This window comes from Notamacropus eugenii, chromosome 3, assembly GCF_028372415.1.
Source record: "Notamacropus eugenii isolate mMacEug1 chromosome 3, mMacEug1.pri_v2, whole genome shotgun sequence".
NCBI classification, from domain to species: domain Eukaryota; kingdom Metazoa; phylum Chordata; class Mammalia; order Diprotodontia; family Macropodidae; genus Notamacropus; species Notamacropus eugenii.
This window is the reverse complement of record NC_092874.1, coordinates 310,164,255-310,177,091: the sequence shown is the minus strand read 5'-3', so window position 1 is coordinate 310,177,091 and position 12,837 is coordinate 310,164,255. Positions and strand designations below refer to the sequence as shown.

Here is a 12,837-nt window from a genome sequence, read left to right as displayed (position 1 = left end):
GGATTCTGATGATTTTGCACAACTCCACCTCACTTAACTTCAATTCATAAGCAAGTCAGGACATTATCCCTGATAATACTGGTCCTCTTTGAGAACCAACAAACAACAACTCTGGGGAAGATATTAATTAGTGGAATGGGCAAGGGTATACACAGGATGTGGTGAATTGAGGGAGGGTATAAATTTGGAATTAAGACTCCACTCCAGGGTAGGTGTGGGTGATGAGGGAGTAGCTGCTTCAGAGTTCTGGGACCACCTGCCTGGGAGCATTGGAGGCTCCCTCCTCTGGTGCCAGGGTAGACCTCCTCCCTTCCTACCTCTGAGTGGTAAGGCTGCAGTTGGTTTAAGGAAGGAAGAAAACATCAGAGCATTCACATGGAAAAAGAAAACCTTGTGTTGGGGAGATGGAGGGTGTTTTTGCTTAGTTGTTTTTCTGTGTTACAAAGGAAGACTCATTCAGGAGGAGGGTAGGTTGGTCTTTCCAGAAATGCCTGTGGTTAAAACAAAGGAGAAAAACCCACCCCATCCCCCACAGTCTCAGAGTTGGGAAGGGCCTTAGAGGGAACCTCACCCCTCCGTTTCCAAGCCTCGAAGACCTGGGCCAAGTGGTCACTCAGTCTTGGTGACAGGGAGCTCATTATCTCCCGAAGCCCATGTTCCACTTGGGGAAGTTTTTGTGTCTCTTATCCCCACCTCTGCCTCTCCCACCATGTGTCTCTTGATCTTCCCTTGGGGCCAAGCCAAACTTGGCTCATCTCGGCAGCCCATCAGAGCCCTAAACAAAGGTCTCATGGTTCTCTCTGAGCCCTCTCTCCTCCAGACTCCATGTTCCCAGTTTCTGGCTCCTTACCTGTGCTTATCTTGGTCATCCTTCTCTGGAAACACTGTGGTTTGCCCTTCTGACAGGACTGAGCTTCTCAGATGGTACCAGGACCAGGATCTCCCATCTAAAATCACATGGTGAGAGGTGTGTGAGATCTGCTCATATTAATGCCAGGACCTTCCATATAAAATCATATGAGGGAAGGGACACCTACCATGGTACACTTCTGACTCACGTTGAGCTTGTGGTCCATTATCACCCTAGATCTTTTTCACAAGACTGGTTCTCCTGCTTCATCTCCCCCACCTTGTCCATGTGACTGATTTTTTGACCTCATGCATAGGACCTTATGTAGACCAAGACAGGCTAGGAGGTCTACAGCTGCTGTGATTTGTGGCTACGTGGCCTGGGTCATCTGAACCAACAGACTCAGTCAATAAGAAGGAATTCATTTCTAATAACTCGGGTCCTCATTCCAGAGACAGCTAGTGTTGCCCAACAGCCTGAGCCTGTAAATGTAAATGTCACTGCAATGTCTGAGGCCAGGTTTTCTGACCACCTGCATTTGGCAAAAGCTGCTCTGAAGAGGTGAGAGGATGTCAGAGAGCTAGGTCGCTGCTCCCCAGAGTAGGGCTCCCTTGGGCAAGTGCCAAGCCACAGTGTCTCCTCTGAAATGAAGGGCTGATGTCCAAGGTCACTTCGAGTTCTGACATTCTCTGTTCTAAGGTCTCTGCCAGACCCAACAGTCTGGATTCTACCATGGAATTGTAGACAACCCTATAGTGGGAAAGCATCAGAGGATGGATGATGGTCTATCCCCACTCTTGTCATTCCCTTCAGGGGCACCCCTGCAGCAGGTGGCCTTAAATACTAGAGCATGTTTTTAAAGATAATCAAGATGATCCACACAACAAATTGTGTGTGGATACAGGATGGTACTGCCCCGGGGGTCTGAGGGCGTCCTCTCAACTCCTCTCCTCTCTGCCCACAACTTACTAGTCAATCCCTTGCCATTGATACTACTAGCCTTTGGATGAGCCCAGATGCCTACCTGCTCTCTCCCTCACTACACTGCCAGCTCCAGAGGGCAGGGCATTTGGAGTAGGGCCTGGCCTAGTTTAAGTGCTTAAGAAACATTTGTTAACTGACTGACTTGGCTTCTCCAGGAGGTGACCTTCTTTCAGTGGTGTGTGGGCCTCAAAGGCCAGGGAAGCTTTCTAGAAGTCAAGTCAATGAGCCTTTATTAAGCACGTACTGCATGCTGGGCAGACAGACACAGTCCCTGCCCTCCAGGAGCTGACATGGGACACATAAAAGGAGGCTGAGTCAGGAGAGAGGGTGGTCTGGGGACTGAAGGATCCAGGCAGGGGGTGCTCGGCCTGAAAGTGAAGGTCCTGAGAGGAGGCTTGCTGCCAAGGGAAAGGCTAAGATGGCACATTCAGGACCCCTTCCAAGGGGTTTCTGGAACCTGTACTGTCCTGGGGACAGGAAGAAAGAGAAGTGAGGCCAGGGAACCCCCGGCCAGGGGACCATCTGCTTTATTCAGGAAGGTCTCCAGGAACTCCAGTGACACCCAAGGAAAAGAAGGCAGGAATCTGATCCAGGAGAGGCCTGTGTTTCTGGTCAGTTTTCTCCCACTCAGTTTTCCCTTGCTCAGTTTTCCCTCAGCCTCCAACAAGGGACAACTTCATTTTTTCAGGGACACAAAGATCCCTTGGACCAAAAGAAGTGACCCAGGCTCCTGACTGGTTTCCAAGAGGGTTTCAATGAGCTGAGACTGTCTGGAAGCCCCAGAGGTGACTGGAGGACCCAGGATAGCTGTAGAAAAGAGGAAAGAGAAGGCAGCCTTTGCATCCCCAGAGCCTCAGGTCCTGAACGCACTATGTGTGTATTAGTAACAATAACTACACTAAGACTAGAGACTATGGAGGAAAAGAGGTGGCGGTCCTAGGTTCAAATCCTCCTTAATATACCCTCTCTCAGTCTCAGTTTCTTTCTCTGTAAAACCGGGGCCTGGACTGGAGCACCTCAGAGGGCCCTTCCATGGGAGATGTTCTTAGTGCTGACTAATTGTTGAATGAGTGTTTGGGTTCACACCTCCCCAGAAAGAGGGACAAACCTTAAACCTTCCACTGTGGCCCTATTTTTACCAGAACGAAAAGAAGTCAATTCATCACCAGCCTCAAGGCTTGCCTGGACTCAGACCCCAAAGCAATCACCAGAGATGTGCTAGAACCTTGCAGGCAAAAGGTAATTGGGTCTGGGATGAGAACAATTTCCAGAAAGCTATTGGTTATTATTTTGAATTTTAAAAAAATTCTGTCCATATTTGGGAAGCAGAATGTAAAGAGCTAGAAGGAACTCAGAGCTGAGAGAGGCCTGAGAATAGGGGCTGGCAGAGGGGCCTCAGAACATTCAATCTCATCCAATAAGCATTAAGTCCCCAGTAGACCCAGTGCTAGCTAGGGGACAGTCAAACATCAACCCGTGCCCTCAGGAGCTGATCAGCTGTTAGAGGCAGAGAAGCCTCGATGTGGCCATTTGAGGAGAGAAGGAGCCTGGACACCTAACTGGGGCAGCAGGGGGAAGTTTCCTCTAGGGGGAAGAACATGAGTAGAGCCTTGAGGGAGGCAGGAGGACTGGAATTCCCGGCATATGCCTGAGCATGGAGGCAGGAGGAGAAGGCCACTGACTGGATGCAGAATGCATGGTGGGGAGTGGTGCAATAACCCTAGAATGGCAGCTAGAGTCCAGCTTGTGAAGGCCTTGAACGCCAAGCTCTGGAGTTTTTATTTTATCCCAGGGGCACTAGGGAGTTTTTGCAGGTCCTTGAGCAGGACAGGGACGTTAACCGAGTGTGTCTACTTCTGGGAATGGTGCCAAGACAAACATCACATCATTCAGGGAGTTCACTTGGTCGGAGATGCCTGCATCCCTTTGGCAACTGTATGAAGGATGGATCAGGGAGGGGAGGCCCTTGAGGGAGGGAGGTCAGTGATGAGGTTGTTGCCACTGTCCAGGTGAGGATTGATGTGGGTCTGGTGTGCCTGTGTGAGTGGGAGAAGCAGAGGCAGAATGGAAATGGGGAAACTGATCCTGCTCAGAAATCCAGGCTCTTAGAGAAGGGCGTTGGTCTGACCTCCAACCCTAGGAATGCCTGAGCACTGACCTTCCGAGATCAACATAGACGTTGCCCTGATAAGCAGACATAGGCAAACATGGGGGGCGGGGGTAGACGAGAAATGTCGGTTCCCAGTCACCTTTCCTCTGGTCCCTTCTCTCCTCAGTCACCAGGTGAGCAGAAGGGCTGGCACAGTATGCAAACCAGCTTGGGGATGAGGGCACCGATTGGCTCGGGGGCTGAGACGGGGGCGGGGCGACCCCTAGGTCCTCGGAACCTCGGGGAGGAAAGCCGAGTCAAGCCCGTTACTCTGTCTGCCTAAGCTCCCCGGCACCCAGCCATGTGTCTTCTGTGGGCTGCGCTGACTCTGGGCTGGCTGCCCCTGAGCCTGGGTAAGTGAGCGCCCCCTCGCCACCCCAAAACTGGGGTGCCAGGCTAGGAAGCTTCAGGGCAAGGGCCCTAAGTGAGTGGGGAAGGAACACCCAGTGGGTCCGAGGGCAAGTGAGCTGTCCAAGGTCTGCTCCTGACAGCCCAGTGCTTTGACTTCCAGTCTAACCTTCCTACCCACTGTCCTCTAGAATGTCGGTGTGAGGGATGGGGAGTGGGAAAGGGTGCGTAGAACAGAGAACATGGAATGCGGACCTTGAACTGAGAACATGTGCCTTACAGTCGGAGAGGGTCAGGCTTGGGGATTAGAGAAGACTTGAGGTCAGATGATGCCTCTGATCTTTTCAACACTCTTGAGCCTTAGTCTCTCCAGCTGTAAAATGGGCTCCCTGTCAGCTCCCCTAATCCACCCCCTGTCCCATTTACCTTTCCAGCAGTGGATCTGGAGCCTCAGCTGGCCAGCATCACGTTTGCCACAAACAACCCCACCTTGACCACCATCACCCTGGAGAAACCTTTCTGTATGTTCAATGCCTCCATCCCACAGAATGTCTCCTATGAGGTCAACCTGTACGTGATGGTGAACTCGGGTGAGTATGGTTCCTGTGCTCAGTTCCCAGGATGCCAGGGCTAGCAGGGCTCTTGGAGATCACCCACTCTACCCACTCTCCATTGACCAGAAGAACAGGGCACAAGTTCACAGAAAAAGATGATGGCTAAGTCACACCTTGAAGCCAAGTCTCCTGAGTCAAGGTCTAGCCTTTTCTGCTTAACTCACTTCCAGCTTGGTCTAGCATTTGCCCAAAAGAAAGAATGGGATAGCCCAGGCTCCTCCCAGAATAAAGGGAAGGAGTATGGGATAGCCCAAGTTTAGGACCTCCAAGACCCCAGGAAGTTAGGCTGAGGAGGTATAGGTATAGAGGAGGTAAAATTTAGGAAGCCCTGAGCCTCTCCCTGGGCTAGCATTCACTTCTAGCTACATAATTACTAAAGAGCATTATTCAGCTTCCTCTAAAAGCAGTCCAGAGGTGGGGAGATCACTACTCTATCAAGGCATCCCATGCCACTTCTGCTCAGGTCCTTTTATGAATTCCTTACTTAAAAATTGGTCTTGTTGCAACGTCTATCCATTGTGAAGGTGGGATTAGGTGCCTTCAAGTGTTTTAGGGGCTGTCAAGGTCAAGAAGGATTAGTCTTGTTCTGTTAACCCCATTTGGTAGAATGGGGAGCAGTGAGGAAAGATCTGGGGAGCAGGAATCCTTCCTAACCATCAGAGCTGTGTGAACATAGCCTGAGTGACCTTGGGAGGTAGTGAGTTCTTCATCCCTAGAAATATTTAAGCATAGACCAGGGTCTAGATACTCACTAGCTGTGAGTATCACTACCCCAGGTAGGTCATTGAGGACCAGTGTCACAGATTTAGAGCTGGGAAGGACCTCAGAGCCTTTCGAATCCAACCCCATTTGACAGATGAGGAACAGAGGTTCAGAGTTAAAGTGATGTGGGTCACATAACTAATAAGGTTTGAGGCAAGATTTGATGTTGAGTCTCACTGGCCCTAAGCAGCTGGGGGCCTAGAGTTAGGAAGACCTGAGTTTGGATCTTGCCTCAGATACTTACTAGCTATGTGTCCCTGGGCAAGTCACTTCACCTCTATTCATTTCTGCTTCTTTAACTGTAAAATGGGAATAACCTTAGCCCTCAGGGTTGTTTTAAAGACCAAGGAGAACATATTTGTAAAAAGCATCTAGCACAGTGCTTGGCACTTAGTAGGTGCTCTATAAATCTTTCCTTCCCTCTCTTCCCAGGCCAACGCTCTATTTGTTGCTCCCCAACTTTGGCTGCCTCAGTTTCCTCAATTGTAAAGAGGATGGCAGTCCTCTGCTTCTCAGAGTGCACAGTGCTTGGCACTATTTAAATACTTTCCTTCCCAGGCCCAGGGCTCTCTCTACAGCCATCCATAACCTCTGCCTGCTTCCATTTCATAGAATCATAGGTGACAGGCTTAAATTTGGAGACCTTCATTTTACTGTGGAAGAAATTGAGGCCCAGACCTATTTGGTAACTGGCCTAGGGTCATGCCCAGTAAGTGCCAGAGGCTGGAGGCAGCCAGCTTTCTTTCGACTGTGCTGTTTTTTTGCTGGGGTTGTGGGAGGTTGGGGTCATTCCTGCCCTGCAGGGCTGTGTGAAGATTGTAAAAGACATGGTGCTTTTATAAAACGCCATCAGCATCCTCCTAGTGCTGTGATTAACCTCAGCCTGTCTTGCTCTCTCTGCCCTGGTACTGAGGGAGGATCAAAGTGATGCTCCCCGAGTTGGCTGCTGTCCACATAGCAGGTGCTGATTTCACTAATAATGGACCTCCCGCTGGGAGCTACCTTTCAGGGAACATTTGGCATGCCGCCATCAAGGACAACCGCAGCTTCCCAATGAATAGCACATTCCAGGAGACAGCCAGGGGCCAGAGAGCACCATACAAGGCCACCTCCTTCATCCTGCCCCAGTGTGGTGACCTGCCCAGCCTGGATGAGGCTGGAGATGTGAGCAAATCTGCTGAGATCCTGAGTGCCTACGTGGTCAGGGTTGGAGATGATCACTACTGCTTACTGGATCCCAACTTTAGGGGTACCTGCAATCCCCCTCTCACGAGGGCCACAGAATACAGGTGGGTGGGTTTCCCTTCCTCAGGGAACCCCTAAATGAGAACCATGGGATACTAGAGCTACAAGGCCCTCTCAAGTCACCTGGGACAGCCCATACCTGACCAAGAATCCCCCCCCCCCCCCACAGCATCCTTGACAAGTAGTCTTCCAGCCTCTGCCAGAAGACCTCCACTAAAGAGTCAATCACTGCCCCTTGAGGTGAACTATGCCAGTACCGCTCTGCTTATTAAAATTATTTTCCTTACATTGAACCCAAATCTGTCTCCATGAAACTTCCTCCAGTTCTCTTGGTTTGGTCCTCTGAGACCAAGCAAAACAAGGATGAGAAGAATTCTTATTCACCACATATTTCTTAAGGGCCCTCGAGAGAGCCCTCTACACATCCAGTATCTCTTCGGGAGCATACCATTAATTCCTATGACCATTCTCTCTGGGCCTCATTCTCCCCATGTATAAAATGAAGACTAGATGATCTCTGACATCCCTTCTACCTCTAAGATTCCATATTCTCTGTGCTAAAGTCCCTCTCAGTTCTGAGGTTCCCTGTTCTAAGCTCCCTCCCAGCTCTGACAATCCCCTGTTCTAAGGCCCGTCCCAGCTCTGATGCTCTAACATTCTGCATTCTATATTCTAAGGTCTCTTCCAGCTCTGAGATGGTGTCTGATCTTCTAAGTTTCCTTCCACATCTTCGGTCAACACCACAATTCTCTCTCAGGACATCTCCTATTCTTTCTCCTTTCAGGTTTAAATATGTCTTGATAAATACATTGAGTGGTTTGGTGGAGGATCAAACCCTCTGGTCTCAGCCAATTAGGACCAATCAGAGTAAGTACCAAATGCCCTCTCATGGGGTCAATTGAAGTAATGGGGTGAAGATGAGCACATCCCCTCTCCTCTAGCTCTACAAGGTCTAGACAAACTCTTTCTTTCCTGTGCATCAGGCAGTGTGAGGAGGAACCTGAGGCAATATGGAAGAGAGGGGTTTGGGAGGACACCAGAAGGAAAGAGTAACCTGGATTGGTCTCCAGACCTTCCATTCCAGGCTTGCTTCTCAGGGGTCTTGGGCTACTCTCCTGGGCCCCCTCCTCTCCTGGGTGCTTGTTAGCTGAAGGAGGGCTTCTGCTCAGACTGGCCCCACGTGATGGATGATATGGAAAAGCCATCTTTGTGATCCACATTGGGCTAAAAGCTTCCTTCCTACCCTCTGGCCCCTGGGGAATTGGTTCAAATGTGGCTTCTCAGGGTCAAGAAGATCATGGGAACAGGTAGGATGCTAGGTCTAGAGCTGAAAGAAACCTCAAGGCCATCCAATCCAACCTCCTCAGCTTAGTGAGCGAGGACATGGAAGCCCAGAGGATGGAAGGACCTTGCTCAAGGTCCCACCAGTGTAAGCATCAGGGGAGGCATTGGAACTGGGTCCCCTGATTTTCTCACGTTCGTGCTGACTCCACGTCTTCCATCTCGCCCCCTGGTGTCATCAGTGATAATAACCATGGCTACAACAGCCCACAACAACCTCCTACTAAGTGCAGGACAGAAAGAATTGGGTCTCCTGAGTGAAGAAAGCTCCCAGGGGGGTGACATCATGAATACTTGGAGTTTTCAGGTCCCTGTGGGACCCAGCTCAGACCCCAGAGCCCACTGCCCAGAAGAGGACATGAGATCCAGTGACAAGGACTTCAGGAATGAGGCCAGGAAGCTGCAATTAAGCACCATAACCGTGGGGAGTGGGAAGTGGGGAGCAGACCCCCAAGATAGAACATCTTTCTTCCCTCTGCTCTGGCTAGGGAGGAGTCCTGCTTGTGACAAGCTGAGTGATATGGGGCAAATTTGCCTTGATCACCCTCCCCCATAAAACGAGGCTGGATGAGATGATCTTAAGGCCTCTTCTAGCTCTTCCACTGGGAAAATCAAATCTCTGACTTGAAGGGGCTGGGACTATCCAAGAACTCCCCAGTAAGCAGCCAGTGGAGCATGAAGGCCAGTGTGAAACTATCCTGCTGGGTTGCTCCTCCTTGTAATTGAAATAAAACTAAATTTCCACAGTTGGGGGGAGGGATCCCAAGCCACAGTTTATGAAAGATTTCTCCCTACTTTTTGTTCAGTAGAAAGAACTCTGGACTGAAGATAGGTGACAGCCTCTCTGTGCATTGGTTTCTCCATCTGTACTAATAGGGATGAGATAGATGAGATGAGGTGGGGAGCAGTCCACCAATATGGTGGCCCCAGAGGGCCAGTGTTCCCAGAACCACAGCCTGTCAGAGCTGAGAGGGCCCCTAGAGATGATGTGACCCAGGCCCCCCTTTTGGCTGAGGTACAGGAGAAAACGGCAGTGGGTGGCTGGGATAGGGCCCTTGGAGCATCAAATCACCTGAGCTGGTGCTCTGAGAGAGGTCCTTAGTCACTGCCCCCTCCCCTTGACGGGATCCCTCACATCCCCTCTTCAGTTTCCCCGTACTCGGAGATCGATACGTGGCCCGGCAGGAGGAGCGGAGCCATGATTGTCATCACTTCCATCCTGAGCACACTGGTGTTCTTTCAGCTGCTGGGCTTTGCGGCAGCTGTCATCTTGAGTTTTCTGTGAGTAGCTATGGCTTTGGGGAGACGAGATAGTGGATCAGTAAGCACCTGACATACACAGGTGGGCCTCCTATCACAGGTCCTTAGATCTGCATTTATAAAAAGAAAGGCAACTTTTGAGGGGCCAACAATCACTTTAATTACATTCAACATACAGGGACTGACAGGCTTCCATTCCAACCATTACATACATAGTTACCAGAGAGAGAAGCACGAACATCTGGATTTTCATAGGAGGGAGGGGGGTTGCTGCTTAGCAGCTGCCCAAAGTCTCATCTTCTTCCAAAACTAAGTCCCAAAGTCAAACCTCCCCTCAGGGTATATATACTCTTTTCAGTCAGAGGGCACAACCCCTCTGACCCAGAGCCTCATTAGCAACCAGCAAAAGGTGTGGACCTTCATAGGAAACAAGCCTCCTTTAATCAAGCCTCCCTCAATATCTCCACCTGAGGCCTATCAGTGGGTGGGGAAGATTTTTAACTCCCATTACAGACTGGAAGGCTGAAGGCCAGGGCTTCCCTGGGACAATTCTATGGACAGGCTGGGTCCCAGGGCTGGTCCTGTGCAAGGCAGTGAAGCCTCACAGGGTTGCTGAGACCCATTCTGCCCCAGTATCTCAGGCAATGAGACTATCCAATCTAGGAAAGGTCAGGGACCAATAATCTAGGCCCCTTGTGTTCCATGGCTTTGTCTACGGTCACCCAGCTATTATACAACTGGGGGGTGGCCACGTCCCTCAACCTCCAGTTGGCTCTGCCCCTGACTTGCCTTGGTTTTACTAGTTAAAAAATGGAGATGGGAATTTCCCTTCATAGGGTCATTATGGGACTCACATGTGCTAATGAATGCAGACATGTCTCATCTGTGTGAAAAGAGCAGCTGGGGGAGTGAGGGGAGCCACATGGGCCCTCAGTGGAGCAGGGTGGAGAGGGGAGGGAAGAGGAAGATGAGCTAGGACCCCCAGGGCTGGGCCAGGGGTGAATGCCACAAAGCAGTGGTGGGGATAGGGAGGGGGTGCTGCAGTCTGATAGTTTTCTGTTTTAATTAATTCTTCTTGCTAACTAGGGGTTGGATTCTGCTGCTTCCACATCAGTGAAGATCAACAAGCCCTCTTTTAATTTGGTACCCTGGGACAAAGCCCTCATTACCCCACCCTAGTTAAGGCTATCATTTACTTAGGTATTTGTCTCTCCCCCCCCCCCCCATCTCTTTTGCGTAGGAGTATGGGGAGCTCAGACTTAGAGACACAACATGAATCTCAAATCAGCCAGGAGGTGGTTCCGAAAGCCCAGGGAACCCTGGAGCCTTCCTATTCCTCTGTGAACCGGAGGCAGTCTTTGGACCAAGCTGAGGTCTACACAAGCAAGCTCCAGGACTGAGAGATCAACTAGTCAAACTCTGGGCACAGTGTGTGTGTGTGTGTGTGTGTGTGTGTGTGTGTGTGTGTGTGTGTGTGTGTGTGTGTGTGTGTGTGTGTATGTATATGTGTGTAAGAGTATGTGTGTGGATGTGTGTGTGTGTGTGGTTGTGGATGTGTGTAAGAGTATGTGTGTGGATGTGTATGTGTGTGTGTGGATGTGGATGTGTGTAAGAGTATGGGGGTGTGTGTGAGCATATGTGAGTGAGTTGGTGTAAGACAGATAAAACACAGCACACTTGAGGGCTGCTAGCACAGGTTCACTGTTGATTTGGTGAGATAGGAAAGACACTAAAAAGGGGTTAATAATCTTTCTTTATTCTAGTCTAGTTCTCTCAGAAGAGGTTGCTAATGGTGAGAGCACAAACTCCTACAGCATTCCCTAATCACCCTTCTCACAGGGGCTGGTGAGAAAGGGGGGGCAACTACCCCTATGTCTCAAAGGAGTCAATCGAGACAGGCACAACTTGTGCTTCCCCTAAATCCCCAGGCCTCAGTGGGGGCCAGTTAAGGCAAACACAAATTCCCCCCAAGCCTTGATAGGGGCCAATCAAGGCACGCACAGCATTCCAGCTTGTGCATTCAACCCTAAGGTTCCCTCCAAACCTCAAAGGGGGCCAGACAGCATTTGTGCATTCAGTTCTAAGGGTTCCCCATTTATTGGCCAACATACAAAGAAGGCATGTTGCCAGCAACAGCCTCCCAAGCTTACATCACCCCAAACCTGCATCTCACTGCGCAGCCACAGTGGATGTTCACGTTATTTATCATTATATAACTATGCACAAGTGTGGTGGAGATGTTTGGAACCCTAACTGTGGGAACTCGTACCTAGTACCTGGGAACCGAAGACTGCTATGGCTATGGATCCTGGGAAACGGAACTCTGAGAAAAAATAACAAAAATTCACTTTACACACACTAAAATTCACCTTACCCTAAAATTCAGCTTACATACAGTGGGTACATGTGTGATAGTGTGAACGTTTGTGAGTGGGTCTAATGTGAATATGTGTGAGAATGTATATATATGGGAGTATATGTGAGGGAGTGAACGTATGTGTGACTGTATGAGTGTGGGCATGTGTGCATGTAAATACAAGTGTGTGTGTTCTGAGGGAAGTCTGCTTGGATCTTCTCTCTCAATTTCCTTCAGGCCTTGGGGCGGAGTGTGAAATCAATCAATAAATGCTGACACCCTGACTTGATCTGTTGAAATATTCTGTTCTTGCCTGCTGCGCCCTGGGTCTTGGAGAACAGTCGCTTCTTAATAAATGCCTGTTGATTGACCCATTAGGGATGTACAATTAATTAAGGCTTCACTGACCAAGACAAATGTGTGAGCTAAGGAGCTCCCCATCACTTGCGGTATTCACACAGAGCCTTTTACTGGTGCCTGCTGCTTCCTGGGCACCATCTGGTCCCTCTAACACTGGATTCAGGTGTCCAGTTGGAGACCTGGGCTCTCTGAACACTGTCTGTTTTTTCAAAGGTAAAATGTTTTGAGAAAAACTTCCCCAACCTCATGCTCACCCTGAGGGCTGGTGCAAGAGCCTAGACTCAAGATGAGCCCAAGTCTCCTACAGGCCAGACCGAAACTGTAGGGAAAGCAAAGTGTCAGATAAAAAGTCAAAGGGCCTGGGTTTGAATCCTGACTCTGCCTACTGATCTTGGACAAGTTCCTTCCCCACTCTGGGTAAAGACAGAGTTGACAAAATAGTCCCTGCCTGGAGAAGAGGTGAAAAAATTCACTTTCCTTCTTTGCAGAGGTGGGGGTCTATGGGTGTGGACCACTGCACATACTGGTTGAGCTGGATAATGTGTTCCTTCATTTTGTTGACATGCTT

The 12,837-nt window shown here is 49.9% G+C and overlaps 1 protein-coding gene and 1 long non-coding RNA gene across 3 annotated transcripts in view; one reads left to right on the top strand and one right to left on the bottom strand.

The window, feature by feature from the left end:
* The window catches only part of LOC140496619 (uncharacterized), a 30,161-nt gene extending 21,756 nt beyond the window's left edge, over positions 1–8,405 (bottom strand). Inside the window, exons 1-3 of one of the 2 annotated variants that reach the window (XR_011964349.1) lie at positions 7,240–8,405; positions 4,758–4,899; positions 851–947 (exon numbers count right to left, since the gene is read on the bottom strand). This is a non-coding gene — a long non-coding RNA (uncharacterized lncRNA). The remainder of the gene's footprint in view (positions 1–850; positions 948–4,757; positions 4,900–7,239) is intronic. The other variant, XR_011964347.1, reaches the window with a different exon arrangement.
* Positions 4,129–12,310, top strand: UPK3A (uroplakin 3A). The gene is made up of 6 exons (XM_072596621.1): positions 4,129–4,336; positions 4,766–4,921; positions 6,717–6,996; positions 7,737–7,819; positions 9,442–9,574; positions 10,794–12,310. The coding sequence occupies exons 1-6, from the start codon at positions 4,285–4,287 to the stop codon at positions 10,951–10,953; spliced, it is 864 nt and encodes a 287-aa protein (XP_072452722.1). The 5' UTR covers positions 4,129–4,284; the 3' UTR covers positions 10,954–12,310.
* The last annotated feature ends 527 nt before the right edge of the window (positions 12,311–12,837 follow it).

What these genes read in the sequence shown, in the direction of transcription:
- UPK3A (XM_072596621.1), top strand. Translation starts at nt 4,285, where the DNA reads ATGTGTCTTCTGTGGGCTGCGCTGACTCTGGGCTGGCTGCCCCTGAGC. An exon ending in GTACGTGATGGTGAACTCGG is followed by an intron (nt 4,922 to 6,716) that starts GTGAGTATGGTT and finishes GCTACCTTTCAG; the next exon opens with GGAACATTTGGCATGCCGCC. An exon ending in GCTGTCATCTTGAGTTTTCT is followed by an intron (nt 9,575 to 10,793) that starts GTGAGTAGCTAT and finishes TCTTTTGCGTAG; the next exon opens with GAGTATGGGGAGCTCAGACT.